The sequence below is a fragment of the Ixodes scapularis genome, unplaced genomic scaffold, assembly GCF_016920785.2.
Source record: "Ixodes scapularis isolate PalLabHiFi unplaced genomic scaffold, ASM1692078v2 PGA_scaffold11__112_contigs__length_91849675, whole genome shotgun sequence".
Lineage (NCBI taxonomy): Eukaryota > Metazoa > Arthropoda > Arachnida > Ixodida > Ixodidae > Ixodes > Ixodes scapularis.
Window position 1 is genome coordinate 30,566,687 of NW_024609837.1, and position 25,616 is coordinate 30,592,302.

General features: G+C 43.5%; 1 protein-coding gene across 1 annotated transcript in view; it reads right to left on the reverse strand.

Annotated features, from left to right (window-relative positions):
• The window catches only part of LOC115331582, a 28,679-nt gene extending 10,205 nt beyond the window's left edge, over nt 1-18,474 (reverse strand). The window contains exon 1 of the mRNA XM_029993702.4: nt 18,359-18,474. Within this exon, the coding sequence (XP_029849562.2) occupies nt 18,359-18,443 (85 nt within the window). The 5' untranslated portion in view covers nt 18,444-18,474. The remainder of the gene's footprint in view (nt 1-18,358) is intronic.
• Nucleotides 18,475-25,616: the final 7,142 nt, after the last annotated feature.

A 25,616-nucleotide genomic window follows, 5' to 3' on the forward strand; every position in this document is an offset into this window, starting at 1 on the left:
TTTAGACTTGACTTCGGACATCCAAAGATTTAACGATGAGGAAGGAAAAAAAAAACGGGAAGATTAGGTTTTTTTTTGCTCTATAATCGTGGCACAAGTGACACCAAGTGTTTCCTGAGCGCAAATATCTCACGTTTATTTTTCACATTTTTTCCTTTATTCATTTTACTTTTTAATCGTATTGGCGCTGTAAGTGACAAAGGCAAGCGCGTCACACTACTTACTCAAAACCGTAGTGCCACTAAATCAGCTACGCTTCAGAGTAACGACAGTTGCAAATATTGTATCTTAAAATCATGCTCGCCAGTTATCTGACGCTTTAATTGAAATTACAGGAAACGCTTCTCCGCCCTCCACAAATGTTTAAACATTTCGCGACAGGGCAAAGCAAAATTACATGAGCTTTCTAACACCTAATCTAATTCCGAGGAAGTCGCACTTTTGAATCATGACGATCGGCAGTTGAGTCTGCTCTGCGCAAGCACCAAAATGGCGGCGCCCAAAACAATGTCGGGGAACAAAGTGCCGATACTTTAAACGCAGCTCATTTAGTGGCTCTAAGTGGCCTCACCTGTAGGTGTAAAGCTGTTTTTCATCAAATACGTTTCAAGGTTGCTTATAAGCACCAATATTTGCACTGCCTGAAGTAAGCGGACTTTCCAGATAGGAGTTCTTGAGAAACTACCGAAGCTTTATAACGCATTCTTCGCTGGAATGTTCATGACGACTACGACTATCGCAAGGCGGAGAAACGAAGCCCCGTACCGCAACGGCCACAAATGCTCGCGTACGATTCTTGTCAGCGATAACTTGTGGCGAGACTGTATGAACGGCGCCAGGTTTCGCGCCCTCTCCTCATTTTTTCTATAGATAATCCCAATACAAAGCTGCTGGCAGGATTCGACGCTCACGTTCAGTGAGCGTCGAATCATTCCAAGCCATTTTTTATCGCTCCCTTATTCACTTCAACACGCACGAAACAAAACAAAAAATGCTTCAACGAGTAAAAGAAGAAAATAAGAGCTCCTGTGCTTGAGGTGGGAAGTGCATCGGCTCACTCCTATAAGCCGAGGCTCGTCTCAGGGAGACACTCCATTTGTCACCGCTCTAATCCTCCCAGCTTAATCGTCCCGCTTCGAGTAAGGAGCCATCGTTTACCAGCCTCTGTGTTTTGTCTTTGGCCCCGCGTGTTGTGTGGTGTATGCGGTCCGCTCAGGTCCCCGTGACGGCGGCAGCGAGCTTATCGTCGCTACCGCCCCCGCGTCCCCCGAGAAAGAAGAGACCGTCATTTGTTACTGTACTGCTTCTTTCGCGACGTTCGCCGCTGAGGGCTTCACCGTGCCTCCTATAATTTCCCCGCCTGGAAGAAAAAAAAGAAAGAAGGAAAGCTCGAAGCGGTTTAAATTTGTGAGAGTGCCTGGCGGGTAATAATACCGATACCACATGGATGATAAGGCCTCCGTATGACGTCATCTCTGGTGAACCGACCCCGACGTATACCCCAAGCGGAAAATACGCAGAGGCTCGGCGAGAGTCACCGCAAGGCGTCAGACGCGTTCGTCTTGGTGTCGCCGCAAAGTGTTAGACGCGCTCGTCTTGGCATCGCCGCAAAGCGCCGGACGCGTTCGGTCTTGGCGTCGCCGCGTGCTGTAGCGTCGCGCTCGTTGCTTGGTGCTGCTTAACGCGTTGACGGCAACGCTGACGCAAACTAAGCGACGCTGCGTGGACACAGGCCTTCCTTTCGGGGTGGTATGGTTAATACTCGGAATCTAATGCATCTTTGAACGACACGCGTTACAAAAGCCCGCCGTAAAACGCGCGTTACATAAACTCGAGACAAGGTGGGGACAGGAAGGAGGAGGTGGAGTATTCGTTTCGCTCGAAGGTGCACGAAATCGACGAGGAAGCTGCAATCATATCGCCGTTACAAAAAAAAAAAAAAAAAGAAAAGAGACTTTTTTAGCTTGCATTAAACGGAAGCATAGCCGCAAGTGTCACCTTTGGCTTGTGTTTCGAGCTGGGATTAATGTCATCGACAGCTATCGAAACGCAGGAAATGGCCTATTATCATCGCGGTATCTGCTTCCTCAGCCGCTCGACGTTCTTGTCGGATTATGTCCCGTTGTGATTGGCTGCGGAGCTGAATTAATGTGCTCGGTGGCTCGCCACTTCCTGCCATCAGCCCCTCTTTCACGACACGAGTGGGCTTATAACGTGTCCCTGGATGTCCGTATCCATCTCCTCTACATACGTACCATACAATGGTAAGCTATACATGATTATATGCTAGCTCTGTGCATCTTACTTTGTGACAGTCTAGTCCAGGCATCGAAGAACAATTAGCTCACTCTGAAGTTGTCGTCTAAAGTTGTCGTATATACACTCTAAAAAAAAAGGGTATCGCCTTACACCCTTTTGTCCCATATAATACACCCCAAATTTTCATTCCGACGTACAGCGCCTTATAGTCGAACAGGCGGGCCCAAATTTTACGAGGCGCTTGATAACGGTGCGATATAACGTATTAAAGTGCTAAAGTACGTATCAATGACCAAAGAAAGAAAACATGGAGTTTTTGCAGTAGGTCCAAGAAAACTCCGATAATCTTTCTTGTAGTCAATATACGTGCATTAGCTATCTTAATAAGTTGTACCACACGGCTATGAAGCCCCTCGTAAAATTTGGGGCCGTTTGTTCGATTATAGGCCGCTGTACGTCGAAATGAAGTTTTGGGTGTATTACATGGGACAAAGGGTGTAATAATACACCTTTTTTTAGAGTGTAGTTTCTCTAGTGTCATTCATCTGGAGCTATGTGTGTGTTGGAGGGAGATTTCTGCATACCCGCACCCCTTAATTCGCCTCTCTTCCGCTTTGGCTCTCTTTTTAACTGGTAAGTCCCGATCCGCGTCCCTGCTATACCGCGTAAAACTTCCTTTCTGCGAGTTTTCTACTTCGCCTTTTTTTACTTTGTCTCAACAAAGCTCGCGTGGAGAGGCACTGAAGTCTCTTCGTGCCCAACGTCCCTCATCGGTCCCTCTTAGAAGTATTTTAGACCATGCCATATATGACCTTGTACCCATCGATTAAATATTTCACCATAGACTCCCAGGGCTTGTATCCTCGCGCCGCAATGTATTACTTCTAGCCTTGCTCAGACATCCGCTTTCATAACAGAACTGCATTTCCAGAAGTATATCCCTCTCAAATCTCCCTGGGCATCTCATGCCTGTTATAACTCCACGATGCTCTCTATTCTTCATCGCAGTTGCATTTTTGTTGTCTTTACCAGTCTGCCGTATTTTCCCTTTCCCTACGTACTAATATTATTTTGACAAGCCTCCCCCAGTTTTATGTGACATTTCCACTCCTATAACCTCTTAAAGTTTTCTTTCATATTATATTTGGATTTGGAGCCGGCACGCTTGGCGACATGCAGCTAACACTACTGTTGTTCACGCAGGTTAGTCCTTACAGTCCTATCTATGTTCTAAAGTTCCTGTTTGCGTTGCCGGCTCCTCCCAAGTCAGGTGCTGATACCGTCTGTAGCAGACGATTGAAACTGCGCATATCTCGCAAATATTTTCGCCTCTTTGCAAGTCGAGTATACTTTACTTGTTTCTCTTGTTGCTACTTTCCGGAGATGTAGAACTTAACCCTGGTCCCCTCGACGTAGTAGAAATTGACCTTCTTAAAAGTTTGCAGAACGGTCAGGCTTCCATTATGAGTAAGCTGGACGCTATCGACAGTAGGTTTAAGAAGCATGAAAACATGATCGAGGAAATAAATAAGAAGCTTGTTGGTACGGAGGGGCAAATCGGGGTCGTTAATCAATTAGGAACAGAACAGGCAAAGCTAATTGAGCTTTTGGCAAGACAAATTAAGGAATTGGAAAACAGGAATGTTGATCTGGAAAACAGAAGTCGTAGGCAAAACCTTGTTTTTTATAGTGTGGATAACACGAATAACAAATAAACATGGAATGAATCTGAAAATCTCATTAAAAGTATCTGCAAACAAGCTCGGTGAGGACCTAAAAGCGGCGCAAAGGGCGCACCGTGTAGGTCGCTATAATGAGAACTTTAAAAGACCAATCATCGTTAATTTTGCCTCCTACAAGGAAAAACAGGGTATTCTGTCTAATGCCAAAAAGTTCAAGGGATCAAACTACAGCGTAGACCAAGATTATTCGCCGAAAACCCGTGAAATTCGAAAGAAACTTTTGGAATATGCTAAAACAAAAAAAGCGGATAGTGGCAACCGTGTAAGGCTAAACTTTGATAAGCTCATCGTAAATGATAAAGTGTTTACATGGGATACGGAAATAGAACAAGTTGTTCCTGTCACAAAAGACTGACGCCCCACGGAAAAAGGAAAAAAAGAGAAGCGTGTTCGCCGTGGCCTAGTTGCTGTTGTAATAAACTGTAGAAGCATTGTAAATAAAGTTGACGAATTGGCAGGCTTAATCGACTCAGTAAAGGCTGATATCGTGTTTGGAACCGAATCATGGCTAGACGCTTTCATAAGTGCACGCGAAGTCTTTCCGAAAGAGTTTGTTTCTTATCGAAAAGATAGGTCACGCCTCGGCGGAGGCGTTTTCTTGTTGGTTCATTCATCGCTGAGATCATGCATACTCAAACTTGGTGATGACGCTATTGAATCAATCTGGTGCACAGTCACGTTACCTGATAGCTCTTCCTATGTTCTTGGATCGTATTACCGACCACCAAACTCGGATCTTAGTATGATCCGATCGCTATACGACATTGTTTCTGAGGCCTCAAGCCAAATTATTCTCCTTGCGGGAGACTTTAATTTGCCTGACTTAGAGTGGAGGGATGGCACTTGTTTATGCACGATTGGTAGCCGAATTGATCTTGAAATGAAAAACATTGTGGATACGTTTGGGCTTCAGCAGTATGTGAGTGAACCAACAAGAAATAATAACATTTTAGACCTCTTGTTTTGTAGCTTTCCCTATCTTATCAACGCCGTTAATATTATCCCTGGTATCAGTGACCATCACGCTGTTGTAGCAAATATCCAAACTGAAATCAACCGAGCAAATTCATGCGAATCGAGGAAACTCTTTTTCTTTGAGAAGGGTAATTACTCTGGTTTTTCTGAAAAGCTTCTTGACCGACTTCCCGTATTTGAGTGTCTTTCTGAGGAGTATGATGCCCATAATTTATGGGATGTTTTCAAAAAAAATATTGCTTCAATTAACGGATAAGTATGTTCCTTGCATAGATTCTAGAAAGCTAAAAAAACGAAGAAAACCATGGGTAACTTCAAGTATTCTTAGGATAATTAAAAAGCGAAGGGGAGCATTTGATAGATATAAGAAGACCAAAAGTAGTAATCACCTTGAAAAATTGGCTGAGCTTACGCGTGAATATAAAAGGAGCATAAAGGGTGCTAAGGAACAATATCTTAATACACTCAATGACAGGATAAAAACCAACCCCAAGCTTTTCTGGAAGTATTTAAAGGGATGTGGATCGGACACAGTTGGAATAAGTGAAATTACATATAATCAACAGACAGTTTCGGATGATACAGAAAAAGCAACGTGCCTAAATAATTACTTTCGGTCTGTCTTTTTGCCCAAACGCAACTATGTTAATCCATCTACTGTTAGTACGGTGGAATTAATGCAGCCAGTTGAGCTTAGCATGAGTGGTATTGAGAAGGCGTTAAAAAACATAGATGAGACAAAAGCAACTGGACCGGATGGCATTTCTCCGCGCGTACTAAAGCGATGTGCTTACCCAATTTCGGTTTACCTTTATTTAATTTTTTCCAACTCACTGGACATAGGACTTTTGCCAGATGACTGGAAGGTAGCTCATGTCGTCCCTATCCATAAGGGGGGGGGGGGGGGGCAAAAAAAGATGTAAATTATAGACCCATTTCATTAACTTCCGTCTCATGCAAAGTCATCGAACATATTTTATATTCAGAGGTAATCGGGTCATATGAAAAGAAACAACTTACTGATTAAAGAACAACATGATTTTCGTAAGGGGTTTTTTTGTACTACGCAACTTGTTGAATTTTATCATGACCTTGCATCTGATGTCGACGAGGGAGGGCAAATAGATTGTATATTCTTGGATTTTCGAAAAGCGTTTGGCACGGTCTCACACTCACTTCTTCTCAACAAACTAAGAATGTTAAATCTAGACTCGGCTGTGCTTAGATGAATAGAAAACTACTTGTTCCAGCGTCGTCAATGTGTAGTACTGAATGGCAAGAAATTCGATTACGTTAATGTAACATCAAGAGTTCCACAGGGCTTTGTCCTCGGTCCACTTTTGTTTTTAATTTATATTAATGATATTTCTGTTGGAATTTCCTCTTGTATTCGACTGTTTGCTGATGATTGTGTAGTGTATAGAAAGATTAAGAGTTCAGATGATGTCGCCCAGTTGCAAGTAGACCTTGATCGTATTCACAGTTGGTGCTCTACGTGGAAAATGAATTTAAATCACAAAAAGTGTGTTAACATTTGTTTTACAAAGAAAAGGAAACAAAATGAATCTCAGTGTATTATAAATAATAACCCTATAACCAAGAAACTTACGTACAAATACTTAGGTGTCATATTGTTATCTGACTGTTCATGGAATGCCCACATAGAAGAAGTAGTCTTAAAAGCTGGCAGGACAATGAATTTTATCCAACGTAACTTAAAATGCTCACAACCTAACTTAAAGACAACTGCTTATTTAACATGTGTTAGACCCATTTTAGAGTATGCATGTGCTGTCTGGGATCCAGCCCAAAAAACGTTGATTGATAAGCTGGAGAAAATACAAAACAGGGCGGCTAGGTTTGTTCTTGGACGATACGGGAGGAAAGAAAGCTGTACAGAAATGAAAAAAAATGTTAAACTCGGAACCACTTTCCGTACGTCGGGAAAAACTGCGACTAAAATTTTTATACTCAATAGTTAAAAATAAAACAGGAATAAATAGCGAGACTTACTTAAAAGAACCCTATTATGTTTCTAGTCGTAATGATCATAGTCTTAAAATTAGAGAGTATCGCGCTAGGACATGCATGTTTGCAAACTCCTTTTTTGTACGAACAACTGCACAGTGAAATCGGCTGTCTGAAGAGCAAGTGTGCTGTTTCAATGAAGACGTGTTCTTTTTATCCTTGTAACCCCCCCCCCCCCCCCCCCCCCCCCCCCCCCAGCTGTAACGCCCTCGCGGGCACTGCGGGGTAATCATTGAATAAAGAAAAAATATGTAACTTCGTTTGAAATCTGACTCTATTCATAGGTTTGTTCCGACCTTTTCCATTCCCTTTGTAAGACCGTAGCAATTTTACAATATAAACACTTATATAAAAGAACAAAACAAACAAACAAACAGACACAACGACACGACGCAAAATCGAAATCTTTAATATTTTTTTTTGTTGGCCTCGTCGTTTAGGCTATAATACTTTCTGACCAGCTTGTATGTATAGCCTTTCTCTTCTAGCAATTTCGCCAACTCAACTCTCTTACTCGGCCTTAGCGCTTCCTTTATATCCTCGCTCCTTCAAATTGCCTACCCCAGTGCTCCAATAGATGGTATTGAGGAAACTTCCGGTCGCCATGACAGGGGCCGAAAATAATTTCCGGTCCTCTTGTTTCCATAGTCTTGAAGGACATCTGTGGGAGATTTTATGTGTTTGATTTTTCTATTGATTTGTGTTGTCGCGTTCTGTCCGTTTGGTGGCTGCGCAGTGGTGTAAAATTGACGGAGTAAAAAATAGAAATATATATATTTCACATTGTTGCAACCAAAGACCGCTCCCATTTGAAATAAATCTCAAGAATCCGTTTCGTACTCTCCGTCGATGTAAAAGAGCACAAAGATGTAGCTGGGAGGTGCATTTGATATTTGAAAATATGAAAAAAAAGTATTTCCTTCATGCAAGTTACTACTAACAAACAAAAAGTTCATGGCTCAGTGTGCAGTTCTCATGCCGATCATGTCGAAAACGACCCGAGACTGTGGTATAAGATAAGAACTTAGTGGGAAAAGGGGGACACAGGAAAAAAAGAGACGTTTCTTTACCTGTGTCCCTTTTTTCTATTAAGTAGTTCGCACCACCGCCTCGGGTAATTTTCAACACGATCTCCATCCACCAGCTCCCCTGCGCACTCACTGTATTCGCTTCGTAAACGCTCCAACGGCTAAAGAAAGGCTTAACTGCATATTGGGCCGCGGTAAATTTTGGTTTTTTAGTTGTAACATTTGATGGAAACAATGTTTCTCTTTTTATATTTTCGAGAATACAAATGCACCAACCAGCCGCACCTTTGCGCTAAATTGCTAAATAGCACTGTAGGAGAGTACGCCACTTATTCTCGCTTTTATTTGAGGTTCGTTCGATCCATTTGGCTCACGCTGTAGATATCTGCCGAACGAAAGATGCCGACGAACTTGATTTGTCGCTGTCATGCGCGTCGAGTCCATGCCCGCCAACACCATTCGAAGCCCTGGCAGCATGCTCTTCACGGAAATACCATGACGTATAGGGGATAATTGTACGTTTTCGAAGCGCATCATTGCTATCCGCGACCGTTAGCTCCTCAGAATATCGAAGAGACTACATTAAGACGCCGTGAATATTTATTGAACGCGCACACTTGAGTTGGTAGCAAAATGAAATATTCACCCCTTTCGGAGATTTCGGCAATTCGAAAAAAATGTAAGCGGTTCTATCCTATAGCCTTAAAACCGGCTACGTTTCCTGATTACCCGGTTTTCATAGCATGGGTCAGGTTACCATAGATATGACCTCGAATAATAATTATGAATGCGATTATTTCGTTTTCACAATCGTTAGATACCTTTTATTTTCGAGTGCGCGTACCTTTGTGAGTGGACGGCTTACCTGACAGCCTCCATTTAACTCTCGCAGAGGAACTTACTAAGCAGGGCAAAATATATTTACATAAAAAGAAACGTGTTTGGAGGCTACTTGCCGGACCAACGGGGGAAATTTGCCTCCTCAGCGAACTGAGGATTGGGAAGTTTTGACAAGGCAGCCTTAGTCAGTCACTCGGCATTGCAGGGTTACGAATAAAAATAGAAAATGGACGTGAGACTGAAAATAATTATTTAATGAGGTGTACGTTTGCCTACAAACGTAAAATATTAAGGTATTAGGATCTTGCTTTGAGGACGGAAGGGCGGCTCGACTCTCTCAGAACAGCTCGCTGCCGCTGCACTTATACTCGAGGTACGTTCAGGAACGTTCAAAACCGGAACACACAATGACGGCCGAAAATGGGCTCGAACCTTCCAGAAGAGCATTGATTGGTGAAAGCAAAGAGCCAGGTCGAGCAGGGGTCGAACCCCGTTTCTCGGCGGTGCAGTCAGCTTCTTTGCAAACTACGCCAGGCAGGCGGCATACAACCCCCTCTGGAAGAAGCAGCAATCCGCTGCTTGCCGAAAGACAGCCAGAACGAAAGGGTAATTCATCCCATCACATAATGCCATGACAATCTCAGAGTACGTCTCAGGAGAATATAAATGTGTGGCTTCCCTTCTATACTTGCCCGGGTCATCGTACACAACTTACAAAAGTGAGCGCTTGGGTGACTCTGCCCAAATGATGCACGGTTCCAAGAGCAATAGTATAGTGAATGGTATGTCTTGGGTCATCGTGTGCAAGTTGGACGCGATTTTCTCACATTAACTCTCATGTTCCAAAAACTAAAAGGGAATTTTTTCTTACTGTCCGTTGGAATAAAATAGGCTGAACTACGCTGAACGTTCTCCACGCGAACGTTCAGCTGCTTCACAATATAATTTGCGGGGTCGCCGAGGTGGGACCACGTCGTCACAATGCAGACGTCGTCGAAAACGCACCGCTTACTTTTTACCAAGCACGAGTGGCGCTATTCTTCACACTGCGTCGACTATTTATGTCACGAATGAATGGCCTTCTTCAGGCAATGCTTCACGATAACGCTTTACTGGTGGTATTCACTGGAGCCATATTTGAGGGCGATGTTTAGAGCGCATGCTCAGAACGCGCTTACATTAATAGGCTGCAAGGACCGGCAATCTCGATGGTGCGGAATGCACGTTGCATAAGAACTCTGGTAGCTCGCCTTCAGATCTTGCTCAACAGTCGCTCACACCGCTATTGCCGCCAGGAAATACAATCTAACAAATGCCTGCGCGTCTACTTACTCGCAAAACACTCAAAGAGCCAATCTTGCATTGCGCAATGTCACAGCGCAGACTTCGTCTTTAGGTTTAAAGGGATGTTCCGCCTTATCATTCATTCACTGAGCTGATTTCGTAAATCGCAGAGATTGGCTCTTCGAGTGTTTTACGGGTAAGTAGACGCGCAGGCATATTTTTTTTAGAGTGTACTCCCAAGCTCCACGAAAGAGAGGCGTTTAAAATCAGTTCTCTGTTGCCTGCACGCGAGCAGGTGTGGGCGGATATTAGGCGGATAGCATTCCTAGCGCCAACGGTGTCAACGCCTCCGTGAACAACGAGAAATGACCAGTTTCAAACCACGCTATTTTTGCGCCGACTTTTGCGAAAACTTTATGTTTACCATAAAAACCCCGATAGAATTCCTTTCCACCGCAGGTAATCTGCATCCTACGTTCCACGGATTCCGCAGTTTCCGTCCATTGGGCCATTGAGTTATTTTAATGTATGCTAGAGGTTCAGCTGGTGCTACGCTTTTTTTTTTTTTTGAAGCAGAAGCAATTAGTCGAAACTTGTGCTCCGGTAATGCAGTTCCACGGGAAAAAGTGGGTAATGCATTTCTACTGGAAAAGCGGGTGTAAGAGCAAATGTTACGATCAACTATGATGTAGTAAATAATTTTGAACATTTTTCAACCACGTAAATAAAAGTATTGTTCAGCTACAGTGTGTTTTTGTCAATTTTATGTAGTTAAACGCAGTGCCCAAACAGCCTCATGCATCCATTTATGTGCTCTGTCGGGCACTAGTACCACAAACACGGCGTCGGCGCTTTTCTGCATGGGGAATTCACGTAGCAAGCGAACGAGGGACATGTCGAAAACCAAGAGAGACGACAAGAACTACGCATTAATAATATATGAGTAACTTTCTGTGCATGGTATACACGAACAAAATAACGTGAAGGCCAATTTGATCTAGTCCGATTTGCAATAAATAAGTCTCGCTTTATTCCCATGCTCGTGCATATGTACGAAGATGCCTATTCTGCGTTCGTAACATCACCGGAACAATCGAAATACTTAACAATAAGGAGAGGTCAGAAAACACGTTCCTGATAAATGATGCCCGGCAGAGGAAATAATAAAAATTATAGTTCACGCACTTCCTTCTTACGAGTTTCAAAATGCTTTTAACCGCTCGTAAAGATTACGACGGGGTCGTTTTCATATATGTGACAGGATTGACATATTAGCAATACACAAGCATCACCGGAATGCTGGCCGAACCTTGAACACACTATATTTTCCTTTCGATGGTTTATTTTGCTTACATTCATCGTTTGTGTTTGCTCACCTTTTATGGAACACTGGTTTGGGGCTGAAATATAGCAACGTTTAACATCGTTCACTGATGAAGATAGATGCTGTATCTAAAGCAATTAGTATACTCTATTACAATGCTAATAAAGGTGCATACTACTCGGTACGACCCAAAATACAAAAAAAAATATCCACGTTATTTTCCGGCGATGAGAGAAGATGCACTCGCGTTTCCCCCAATGAATGCACAGGAGCCCCCGCAAAAGTAGACTGGTTGCTGTCCGCTGCAATTTGCATCCCGGAGGTCACACAGACACTAGCGCCAGTTGAACCTCGAGCGTACATTATAATAACTCTATTTCCCGTGCGGGCTGGAGCACCACCGAAAGCACATGCCGCTAAAAAGCTCCAGGCGTTCTAGAAATCTGCTTGTCAACTGACTTTGATCTAGGAAGGTTGCTTTAGAGTCCTGTTTTACCGGCTCGTCAAAGGCTTTCAGAACGAACTCTTTTGAGGGCTCGGGGAACCAAATTGCGACCTCGACCCTGCCCGTGCTCATCGGTGTGCACTGCTTCGCCGATTCTTTAAAAGAGTTCGTTCTAAAGGCTTTTTAACGTAGCCGTAAAAGAACGGTATCATTTAAATTCAACACGCGAAAATGAATGTCGTTTCTAGCAAATGTCATTCCGATTACGAATGAACGTTATTCTTGGACCCCGCCACACACAGTTTTTTAATGTCATTTAAGTACGATGATGATTAGTCTACTTCTAGCAGGAAGATTAAATCAGTAAAGGGGACAAGGACTCTTTTATTATTTCTGTTAGAGGTATACTTATACGAATATGCCCGTTATGAATATGTTTAGTCTAATTCACTACTATTTGAATACTGTATTAGAAAAAAAAAGTGATATGAAGGGATATTACGACGAAATTTCGGCGCTTATTTCTTTGTCTATACGTGTTCAAGAGAGCAGTAATCAGATCGTACACCCGAATCTCTCGGTGGATGTCGATAAAGCCTCGTTTGTAAGGTCCGTGTAGGAACATTGACATGTAGTGACGATTCTTGTCTCGCCAGGAACTATAACCTCGTTGGTGCCCCATGTGTGCAAGCATGTGCAGCGTGCGCATAAACGTAGCTTTGGCAAGCATGTAATTGCACGCACTTGGCTGCACGAGCAGAGACATGGCGGCGACCGAATGCTGTGGTTGCAATCACCTTGTCGACGCCGGCCTCGGCTTAGCTTTGCTCGTCCCGAGACAGAATACGTCACGATTGCGGCGGATGTCACGTGCTCTTCGCTGGCTGCTCTCCGAGCGCTTGCCTTTATAATAGAAAAATACAGCCACCAGGCTCAAGATACAAACGTGCGATTGCCATTTCAGGAGATTGTGGATCGTATTCAGCCTATTTCTGAACACGATCAGTACATTTCAGATCTCGTTCAAGTCTCCCTTTAAAGGTTGAAAAAGTCTTCAATCCTTTATTGGCGCTGCCTTGTTTGTGTTTAAATCCTGTTTGCGTCAAATAAAACAAAAACAAAATGGCGCCTGTGGCATCAAGACGAGACACCCTCATCAAGACTGTCATCAGAACATCGGTCAATGAAAGGCTGACAGAAAATGAAGTGGCTCTCTTTTTTTTCATACTTCTTTAACGAGCAATATAACTTCCCAAAAATCAATATCCGATGCAACATCCCAAATGCTAGAAACAAATAAATACTTGCATATGAAGTAACACCCATCGGTAACCGACATTTAATTTGAACTTTTTTTTTTGTTATTTTAGTTTCACGCTGCAGCTCTTCACAACGTCGCTGCCGTCGAGGATACTCAGTTAGTCCGAGTGCAATTACGAAAGAGTTTCCCCAAACTCATTCGATAGTGAACGTAATTTACGGCTAATTGCATTAAATGTTCGCGTGGCAACGCAAAGATCATATTCAGGGGGAGGGGGGAACTAATTCGCTGGAAATGACATTACAGTGACGTCTCGTTAATATGAACTCCGTTAACGGGGAGTTGGACAATATGGGGGTCCGAACACCGCGGGTCTGCCAAGCAGCTTGGGGTGTCCTACCACGCATGCGCAGTATTTTTGCGCATGCGCAGTGCGAAACCCCGAGTTGTTTGGAGGACCCAATTGCATTCGACTCTAAAACTGTCCAATACGGATACCGGACTGTCTAAAGACCACATCTTCGGAGAAGAACTGGATAAACACACACACATTTTTGTCTGGTTATTAGAAACAATTCGCAGTATAAACGGATTTTTTTTGGGGGGGAAAGGGGGGAGGGGGGGCGGAGGTGTCTATATTAACGAGACACCGCAGTTATTTTTCTCGAGTTCAGAAGGGTTCCCAAAGGTAGCGCATACTTCCTTCATAACCTGTTTGAACGCTCACGGCGATGAAGCGCGGATGACGAATCGTAATTATTCGAATATCTTTACGAATCACCTCGATTGATTTGTGGGCGCCTAACTTCATAGGCAGGTTTCCGCTCGTCTTCATACGGAAAAAAAAAAAACGTTATTCGTCTACACAGCCCATATTTCACAATAGCGTAGGGAAGTCTCCCAAAAAAGAAAAAAAATCTGATAATAAATAGAAGACGATCTTCCTTATTTGATACAGTTAAGAGACGCATGAAGCGCGCAGAAAATATTGCGAGTGCAACGCGTCACAGCTCTTTGATTAGAATATCGATAATTGGGAAATTATTAGAGAGAGGCGAAAAAAATAACAGTGTCATTTATGTGCCACCTGACAGGGAAATGTATAGTGGACGACAGTGACAAAACAAAAAATTGACCTGTGTGTTATAAGTTCTAGGGTTCCGTGTTTTCGGAGTTTATTTTTTATCAAATTCGGAGGGTGTTTTTCGGAGTTTTTCTTTTTTTTGACGAAAATTCGGAGTTTATTGAAGTTTACTTTTGTTTGATTTCCCATTCTCCGAAATTCGGAGTTTAATATCGCATTGTCTCTTGGTAAAAAATAAATAAATAATATCCAAAAAAAGCGATTGTTTCAATTAATTTTTTTTAAAGTTGTATTTGGCGTTGGTGCCATTCTACTGGCAACACTAATTTGTCTCACGACAAAGCTGCACACAAGTGTTACTTGAGTAAATGTCGATACTGTAAAATCAATAAAGTCCTGGAGGTAGTCGTTGGGAAGCTTGTATTCCTTCCATACTATTCCATCAACCTACCGTGCGGCCGCGCGAGGTAGAGTGGTAAAGGATGTAATAGAGAAGTTTCAACTGTCCCTCTTCCCCACTTTATGCAATCTTTATGGTCCATAGCTTTCACTGTTACAAAAACATAACCTCTCCTTCCTCTAAACCACAAATAGTATGACCCAAACTGGAAACATAAACAGTGACTCTTGCCGTGACCCGAAAGTACAATGGCCTGATGGAATGAACGAAATTTGAAACAAAAATGATGTGGCATTTTTCCAGGACCATTGACTCTGCGCGCTTATCAAACCATTAATTGTAAAATACTTGTGTGCGTGTGTGAGGGGGGGGGGGGGTAATTGGCACATCGAAATTATCGGATAAATCCGAATTGACCAAAATTTTACCAGCGGGTGTTTTTCTGAGTTCTTCGGATTTATCCGAAAACACGGAGCCCTAGAACTTATAAACTACAACACACGCAAGGTATATAACACGTAAAATAGTTATTTCAGATATGGAATATAAACTGTATGGGCAAAAAAAAAAGAAAACAATCTTTATTTTTCAATAAAACTGTTTTGGTTTTATTGAAAAAAGGTGTAATTTTTGGAAGGAGGCCAGATTGATGAAGTAATTGTGCTTATTCTAGGCGTCGTAAGGCCTTGAAATACGCATCGATCCATGGTTCGTCAGATATTGGCCATACCTCCTCCGATTTTCCGGTGAACTTTAGATACCTGCTGCTCATTGTCGCTCATTGAAACGCAGGCAGGAAGCAGCGCAACAAGGCGTACGTCGGGCCTTATAAAGATATACCTGATACGCTTGATCTGTCACTTTCTTATTTATTTATTATTTATTTACATGAATACCTGCAGCGCCGTTAGGCATTATACAGGGGGGTACAGGAAACATTATGCAATAACAATAGATATTCATACAATAGATAAACGGAACAATAAAACACATTATTAACCGCGGATACAGATTTGCAGTTTATCATAAAAGAGATCATTATCAGTAATAGACACAATTTCTTCCCTAAGTGTATTCCACTCTCGAATGGTTTGAACAAAAAATGAAAATGAAAAACAGTCAGTATTGTAACGAAATTCCTCGGCTTTTTTTAGAATGATCCCGTCTGACAGATGCATAGTGTGGTTCAAAAATGTAGAGACTTCTTTCAATACCAGTCCGTCCGTAATATATGCTGTGAAAGAATTTCTTTCCCTTTTAATTTATCCTCCAGTTTTCTTCGCAGTCTCGGTGGTTCAAACATCCCGATTAATACGTCCCAGCTCGCCCGTGCTTGGACCATTTTCTTTTACCCGCTTATAAAGCTGACTACTTGGACGGTCAACTTTGGAAAGAGACGACTCGGGGAGTCCAGGCCTTTCCAATCTGTCTCGGCAATATTTCTATCCTCCCTACCTTCTTTCGACATCTATTGCATCGCTTATCACCCGGGCACAACAATGCTGAGTCACCGAGCTGTGAACGCACGCGCAGCGTCTGATATGCCGCACAGCAGAGCTACAGCGCACGCTCAGAAGGCGTTGCGAAGCCGAGCAGACAAAGATGGCAGAGAGCAGAAGGCGATTTTCGCAACAAGTCCGACATGTAGCTGACCAACGCCACGATTCTGCCGAGCCAATCACGGAACGCCAAAAGTGCCTCGTCACGGGGGTAGTTGTCTTTGCGAGTTTTTTTTTTTTACAACCGGCTTAGCCAATCACTCACAAAAAACAAACAAAAAACAAACAAACATAAAAGCCTCTCGTGCAGGAGTTGCAGTGAGGAAAGAACTACGGAGAGCTCTGATTGGTTTTGATTGAAAGGATAGTGGATAGACCTCAATGCTAAATGCCTCGAGGTCTACCCACTATTATTTTTTTTTAATCAGTTAATAAGAGTTTGGCGTTCTTACATGATCGGAACCCCTGTGCAAGAAGCAGACGAACTTGCACTTCGCATTGCCATTCTGCCTATCATATTGCCTCTCCGACAAATGACTCGTGCGAGCTTCGGCAATTCTTATCACATAAAAATGCTGTCCTCTTTTTCTCTCTCTCTCTGATTACTGCTCAACACGGAACGGCATGTCTGATCAGATTGTGACTAACGGAAATGGTTGTGCAAAGTATACGTCAACTACCTCGTGGCCTTTTTTTTTCACTGTTATTCCTTTTTAAGCCAAGTTGAATATTAATATTTCGTATATTGCGCAAAATAGGTTGAGAACGTAGTTTTGGTATACTGCGCCGCCGTGACTAGCAGTGTGGTCATGTTTAACATGGTTAAAAATCGCGCATAAAGAGACGAGGACAAACGAGGAAGGAACAGAGATTACAGACAGGTGCACACTCACAACTCAGGTATATTAAGTGAATAAAAGAAAGATGAAACACAATCTTTTTTTTTACTGGGGACAACGGCACCAGGGGGTAAACAGATCAGTCGCAGTCAAATGGTCGCAAGAAGGCAACTTCTTTTTCGCTCAAAGCTACCAAGGGCTGACTAACGCTGCGATCGGCCAGGCTCAAGATGGTGAACGCCTCGAGCACATCGCGCGTTTGTTTTTCTATAAAGCTGCCATGTTTGTTTGCGCCACGTTTACACTTCCCAGACGACGTACAAGAGACCGTCTGCAGTCACTGTCTTAGGCCTTCCTTGTATGACGTCACACTGGTCATACGAAAATTGTCCGCAGACATTTTCGAAGCACACACAAGTATCAAGTGAGCATATGCTTAGAAGAAGCTCCAGACGCGTCCCCAAACAATTCTATCATCAAAGTCTGCTGTGAACAATGCGTGTTTTGCACGACGCACAGTGCGGACAGTGCGAACGCGGCTTTAGAGTGTACAATACTGCCCCGAGAGGGCGCTGTAGGTATTGAACAAAATAAATGAAATGAAGTCCGGTATCTCTATCTTTTGGAAACCGGAGGTGTCAGGTGGGCAACACTCGGCTGCCTACTGTTCAGCCGCCGGCCGCTGCCCGGCGGGAGACTACCGAGCACTATACTGAGTACAAATAGTACACTGAAGAGAGCACCGATTAAGGACTGCAAAATACCGAGGACTATCTTGAAAAAAGGGGGGGGGGGGAGCGCTGTTGAGAAGAGACTGCCGGCTACCGAGGACTACTGAAAAACACAGGAGGGTACTGAACGCAGATCGATTAATACCGAGGAACACTGATAATCAGTGGAGAGTTCTCAGTGCAGGCTGATTAGTACTGAGGAACACAGATAAACAGGGGAAAGCAACTGAGTACAGACTGGGTAGTACTGAGGACTATCTATAAACAGTAGAAAATACTGAGTATAGACTGATTAGTACTGAGGACTACCGATAAGCACTGGAAAGCACTGAGTACAGACTTAGTAGTAGTGAGGACTACTGAGTGCGCAGAGTACGGTGGAGAGTACTTAGTGCAGAAGAACTACTGAGAACGGAGAGTACGGGGGAGGGTACTGAGTGCAGGCTGCTGAGTGCTGAGGGCTACTGACTGAGTACGAAGAGTACGGAGAAGAGCACTGAGTACAGACGGCTGAGTACTGAAGACCACTGAGTACGGTGGAGAGTACAAAGTACAGACCGCTGTCAAGTGAGGACTACCGAGTGTGCGGGGAGTACGGAGTGGGAGAGTCCATACTCACCGTCTTGGGAGTAGCCGCCTAGCAGTGCGGCCGACGCGATCCACTGCAGCGTTGCGAGGAGCGCCAGCAACGTAGCGCACCGCATGGCTCACAATGTTGTCGCTGCCCAAGGCACTGGCTAAGGGGCACGCTTCGCACCTTTTCAAAACTCCGCGGGAGGGGCGTCTCGACGTCACGGGCCTCCACGTCACCGGAGGCGGTCTCTCGCCTCTCCGCCGTATCCACCGTTCCGCGCTTTCCCCCGTCCTCCGCCATTTTTTTTCCCTCCCGTCCATCCTTTTTTTGGACTCTTTGCTTCGAGCGTGCCGGGAAGTTTCCTTCGTATCTCAAACCTTGCCTTCTTTGGACTTATTTCTGTATTTTAATGCAACGCCTGTTTACGGGGGCGAACTGCGTCGAAAACCATCCGGCTGAAGAAAAACAAAACGAATCAAACGTATAAAAAAACAAAATGAAACGAACGCTGGCCCGGCTCGCGACCCTAGTTTCCGTCGTAACCGAGGCACTCGGAATTTGGGTCATGGGGTCAAGTTCGGCCGCCTCTAGAAGCCTTCCCTCCTCCTCACCGGTGGGGAATTCGGGCGGAAGATTTTCGGATATGACCCTTTCGCAACGGTGGGCTCATTCGATTCGAAGCGTGTACGTACGGTAGTATCGTAGCGAAATGTCGTTTCTGGTCCTCGGGCTGTGTCCCACGTCTCCCGTTATACTACGCTTCGAGGGAAAATATGTAGGTCACATTGTTTCTAGTACCAACAAATAATCTTTAAACAAAAACAAGATAAAAAAGTAATATCTTGCAATACTGGGGAACACAGGCCGCGACCTCGGAACAAAGCACTTTTTTATTCTATTTCGTTTCTTCCCTTCTCGCAAAAGGGGTAAACGAAAGAGTTTGACAAGAGCAATTGTTCAATCAAATCGTCTGTCCGCGCCAGGTGTGCGCTGAACCGAGATTTGAGTGACGCTTCTGCGCATGCGCCGAGTCGATAGCAGCGCCACCGCAGCCGGGTGACGTCAGAGCCGCTAAACAAAAAAAAAAAAAATAAAATAAATAAACACGCAGAAGGCTATGCAGGGAACAAGTCCGTCTGCTTTTTGCGCGGGAATAGCGGTGACGTCAGAAGGACGCTGAGCTCTGATTGGCTTATTAACGCAACCCCTGTTCAAGAAGCAGACGAACTTGTTCTCCGTATAGTCACTGACTGTCATTAACTCATGTGTTTGTCTTCTTTTTATTTAAGAATTATCGTAAACGGTCTGCTTTACGAGATACGATTCTCCAAATCTTCCGCCTCAATTGGGCTAACCTCGCATTTTAAACCGCTGAGATCGGCGCAAAAGTATTCCTTTCCGGTGTGACGTAGTCGCCGCGTGCGACATCCCGTATGACAGCAGGGAGGCGGAGCTGATAACAGTTGCCCTCTCGCTATCAGCTGGCGAAGGAGAACAGTTATCAGCTTTGCCTCGTCGTCATAGCGAACGTCATACCGACACATCCTAGTAATCGAAAAGCTCAAGTGCTGAATTTTCTCGCGCCACTGAAACAGGGCAGAGATTGGATCCGATTGTGACGTCAGCATTCGGCTCGTATTCGTGTTCTCCCTGACTGGTTCACGAGTTGCTGCCGAACGCTGACGTAGCATTCGTACCAAATCTCTGTCCCTACGGTGGCTTCTTTTAGTGACGCGGAAACTTCAGAACCAAGGCCTTGTTATCTAGGAAATGTTGGTCATACGCTACGGCCTGCGGATCTCATTCGTTTTGAATGCTTAATTAGACGGACCCTGTAGTAAATTTGGAGACGCATATCTCGGAGCACACTCTAGTTACCCGAATAATAATAATAATAATAAGAAAAGAAGTCTTGTAATATGGCCGCTTTCAAGTTTCCAATTACGTACCCTAATTACGGTAATTAAAATTTGTATTGATTAGTTCGAGTAAATAATTAGAAAAATTGACATGTATGCGATTTTCTCCTAGTTTGTTTTTTAATATTTGTTTTTATTTTGGGTCACGCGCATACGGTTTCCTAAACATTGGAGAATCCCCTTTCCGTGTCTTATTTCTGTTCAAATAAGCCCCGATAGACCTTTGACCAAATAAAAAAAACAAAAAAACAAAAAAAAACAGACATCAAGTTTGTAACTTCCGCCCTCCCCCCAAAAAAGAAAAAATATATAAGTGAAAAATACGTTTTTTTAATTCACGGCACCCTGGTTATAAATAACATTCGTAAAATGGATGTCCAATGGTATTATCACGTCCCAGACACTTAATGCTGGACGACTCGTTCATATCCTCGAGCAGTTGCCCAATATATACTATATGTCTGAGTACTTACAAATATACACTTCCAACTTCCAGTGAGCTTCGTACAGAAAACGCGAAACAAACAGCGACTCTTGTTCTAAAATAAATCTCTAACGCAGTGACTCACAACTAACGCAGGCGCAGATTACAGAAAGTCTGAAGTGGCGGAAGCATATTTTTTTTTAAAGTATCTCCTAACGATTGTCGATATGCTTCTGCCTCCAGAATAGATTGCAATATTATCAGTAATAATTGCAACATGTCACGCAAAAAGTATACTACGGATAGTGACGCTCTCTGAGGATAAAGAGTGAGGTGGTAGTGACGACATCGTCGGAGATGCAAAAACACGAAGGTAAGGTGCGATACCGGCCAGCGAATAAGATTACAGAAGGGCCGGGTTTTGTCGCACGTCACAGCGAAAGCTCTTTGCGCTCTTTGCTGCCATATAAGGTTCTTGGACCTGCACTGGACTGAGACATCACAGCGACGGCAAGAATGCGCTGGTGTTGTGTCACTGTTTCATTGTATTTTATTAATTTAATTTATTATTACTTTCAGCCCTCGCGGGCTGACAGTATTAATAATAATGGGATTCGCAGCGTATGACAGTGAAAATTGGACTGAGACATCACAGCGACGGCAAGAATGCGCTGGTGTTGTGTCACTGTTTCATTTAATTTATTATTACTTTCAGCCCTCGTGGCTGACAGTATTAATAATAATGGAATTCGCAGCGTATGACAGTGAAAATTACAACGTAAACACCAAAACATACACTTTAACAGAAATAAATACACAACTAAACAGTCGCCCATTGAGAAATGCCAACACCATGTCTTGAAAACATGCATCATAAGGCAAAAAAAAATTTGAGCTTAACAAATATTTGTTTTTATAGACGCAAAAACAAAGTGTGACTGCCAAATCCCAATAAGTAGCGGCCGTTAAACAATATATTCAATGCATAAAAAAATAAACTAATTGAAAGATGTGCGTGACACAACTTTATCCAGCATAGCATTCCACTCTTTCATTGCTCTAAGGAAGAAACTGAATTTAAAACAGTCATTTCGAACAGATGGGTTTGGAATAAACATGCTATGGCGATGCCTGGATGATTCGCTTGTGCGGATATGAAAGTAGCTGGATTTATTAATTTTAACGTTATTCTAAACAATTCAGAAAATCAATTTTACCTATCAAGCTCAGCTTTGCATTTAAGTGTTGGAAGGTTGACAAGTTTACATAAGGTTTAGTAGGCGTGTGAATGCGGCGATAATTATTAGCGATGAAACGGGAGGCTCGTCGCTGGATTTTCTCTAGTTTTGAGCAATTTCTTAGGACATGAGGGTCCCGTAAGATTTTGGCATATTCAATTATAACTCGTTTTATTAGAAAGTATTTTTATTTCGGGTGTTGAGCCAGCTAAGTTTCGCCTCTCAGGTACCAAAGGGTGATTTCATATTAAATCGTGAAATAAAAAAAAAAAAAATAAAAAAAAAAACTTCTGGAAAAAAAGTATATATATAAATATTGGTGGAAAATGTGCGACTACAACAAGACTGCAAATTAGAAGTACGGAAATGTTTTTGTTCTTGAGTTTTGGGCTTCGAAAGGGCAAAATGTGTGTTGCGATTTTTGCGGTTTTCACTAGAGACGCATTTACCAGTTTAGACCTTCCTTCCTTCACACAACTTCCTTCACACGATAGCTAAGCTAGTCTTGTTGAAACCTCCCGATCTCTGTCTTTTTACTGTTGGCACTTGTATGCAGACCTGTGCATTCCTTACTGAAAGGAGTAAGGAATTCTATTTACAATTACACGAATTGTAACTAATTGCAGAATTACTAAATTGTAATTAAATTGTAATTGAATTGTAAATGATAATTGTAAATCTAACTAATTGCAGAATTACTAAATTACATGTAATTAAATTGTAAATTGTAATTGTAATTAGACAATTTAGTAATTGTCTAATTACTAAATTGTAACTAATTACAGTTACAATTACCCGTCCATACAAGTAAGTGACCGTTACCACAAAAAGTAATCCGTTACTTCCGCGGCGTTATTTTCCTCCTTACTTTCTTAAAGTAAGGCACAAAACACAACAGTGTTATGGAAGCGTTTGTTGTTGTCACCAGTCACACTTTGGTGACCTTGAGCAGCATCTGGCTCTCGAAAGTCTCGTGGAAGGTATTGCCTCGTTTCTAAGTGAAGATGTCGTCCGCCGCACGAATGTCTTAACGCACTGCATTGCGTGCTTCTTGGGAAAAATGGGACAACTCTTTTGCCTCGGTGAAAGCGCAAAGCTTCCCTGTTACAGTTACGCTGCTAAAACCGCCAAGCTACGAAAATAGTAATACAGATGATTAAACCTAGCAGAAAATGAATGTATGTGAATATATTATATAAACATATTTGAGCCGGCAAATATCGCCAAACTGCGGTACAGAAAAATAGCAAGACAGGGCAATTACACAGAGTAATAATATTATACATTGTTTTTTTTATATCAATTTTACATTGGCTCTGAACATATGTTGTGCCTTGGTTGAGACGTCAGTGAATAAGAAGATGGAGCGTTTTGTATGTATAACCAGAAAACATCAGGGTATCAACTCAGAAAAGTAAATATAATGTCGATTAAAACGGAATTGTAGACGCAGGTATGCGTGCCTACCAAATCCTGATGCCGTCCCAAACACACGTAGTACGGGTCGGCGGTACCACAGCTCAGTGTTCTCCAGCTAAATGTCAGGTGAGGCAAAGGCAGTGTCCCTCCACAGCGACAGCAGTAATTCTAATTTTGAGAAATAGAAGCTTTAAAAGAGTCTTACCTCATACTTCCACGTCAGCAAAGTGTGAGCAAGCACCTTCATTCTGAAGCCGGTCATCCAGGAGCTACTTGGCGCGATTCTCTCCCCGCGGAACCACCATCGCTGAAAGTTGTCATATATTACCGATGACGTCCGTGGCCTGATATTGTGAAAAGAAAAACAAAAAAAGCATCATGCACGAAGAGTGAATAGGCAACTTTTTTTATATACCCTATTGAAAAAACCAGCTTAAGCTGGTCCCAGCTTCAAGCTGGGTTATTGCCCCAGCATGCCCAGCTTGGCATGCTGGTCATGCTGGTTGATCTGGTCATACTGGTCATGATGGTTGATCTGGTCCCAGCTTCAAGCTGGGTTATTGCCCCAGCATGCCCAGTTTGGCATGCTGGTCATGCTGTTAAACTGGTCATGCTGGTGAACTTCCCAACCAGTTTAACCTGTTTAAATTAATACACAGAATAAAAAAGCCAAGCTCGTCAGAAAAGCCAACTCGGCATCCAATTTATTATTTTCGTACTTGCGGCAGCCTCACATGAACTCAAATGCTACACATCCTCGGCGCTGACACAGTACTAACCGACGCACAGATTCTCGGTGCAAATTGTCTACAATGTTAATAAAACCAGATTGCTTATCTCTCAACACGAAAAAAATACTAGACACAGGCCAAAAACAGGCAATAGCAGACGAAAATACTACACGGACGAGAGAAGCGAACCTGGGTCCCGCCAGCGATGGGGGCGAAGCGGCAACTTGCGTGGTCGGCAGAGGCGAGGAAATCCGTGTGGCTTGGATGGCATTGGCGATACTCCTCGGCACCGCCGTCATTCTTGGGCACACACACGTTCGAAGACACGAAGCGACGCCGCAGTCGGGACGTCTGACATCTTCCCGCACTGAACGGACTGCCGCTCGCTGTCTTCTCAAAACCCGCTTCGCTTGCACCGTCGTTCAACTAGTCTCCAAACAACGCGCACACAGCCGTCCCTTCGATCTGCCCTCTGCCCAAGCTATCCAAACGCGTCTTCGATTCTCCGTTTCTACCACTCTCTCTCTCTCTCTCTCTTTTCTCGCACACAAAGGTAGCTTGCAGCGCGCCTGACGCGCCCGGTGGTCTACCAAAAACGAGAGGACAAAGAACAGGACGTGGCCTCGTTCCAGCAGCCGACCTTGTCGCGCGCGCTCCCAGCAATGCCAGTTTGGCTATCTCTAGCCGACCTTGGCGTGCGCGCTCCCAGCATGACCAGCTTGACCACCACGATTATTATTTCGACCAGATTCACCAGCTTGTCTCCCAGCATGACCAGCTCGTCTCCCAGCTTGACCACATTGGCTCCATGGAAAACCAGTTTGACCAGTTAAGACCAGACTGGCTCCCAGCTACACCAGATTGAATCTAAAACCAGATTCGAGTGAGACCATGCTGGTTTTTACTTAGACCAGACTGACCAGCTTAAATTCCAGCTTGCCCAGCTTAAACCAGCTTGATTGCCAGCTAAACCAGTTTAATTACCACATTGACCAGTTTGACCACCTTGATTACCAGCTTGACCACCTTAATTACCAGCTTGACCAGTTTGATTTTCATGCTGGTTTTTCCAATAGGGTAGGCAACTTGAAGCTTTTAGGAGATTAGGTGAAAAGCAGCACAAAACAAAATAAACATTTGTTTCTTCGAAAGATGATAAGTGTTATATTATCTTTTGATCAGTATGCCAGTTAACGACTCGTCCTTTTCGGTCGATTTCTATGTTGAACTTTACTCAGCGAAAAATGAAGTGGCCTTTCCTGTTGTGCTGTTTTGACATTGTTCAATCTGGCGCAGTCGCTATAACCCAGAAGGGCATTGTTAAAGGGGCACGGAAGTCGATTCTGAGACCGTTCTTTTGTGGTGAAAACTCAATCTAGACGCTCTAAGCATCCCAACAAACCCGAAATCACAATCGTACGTAGCTTATTTCCTCGTTAAAAACGTGTTCAAAGATCGCGACACGCTCTTTTCGAGAAGAATTTTCTTTCGAGTGAAGTGGTCGACGAAGGGCGCTTGTCGGCGAGTGGCAAGCGATGGCTTCTCCCACGGAGAAAAAGATGAGTCTTATCC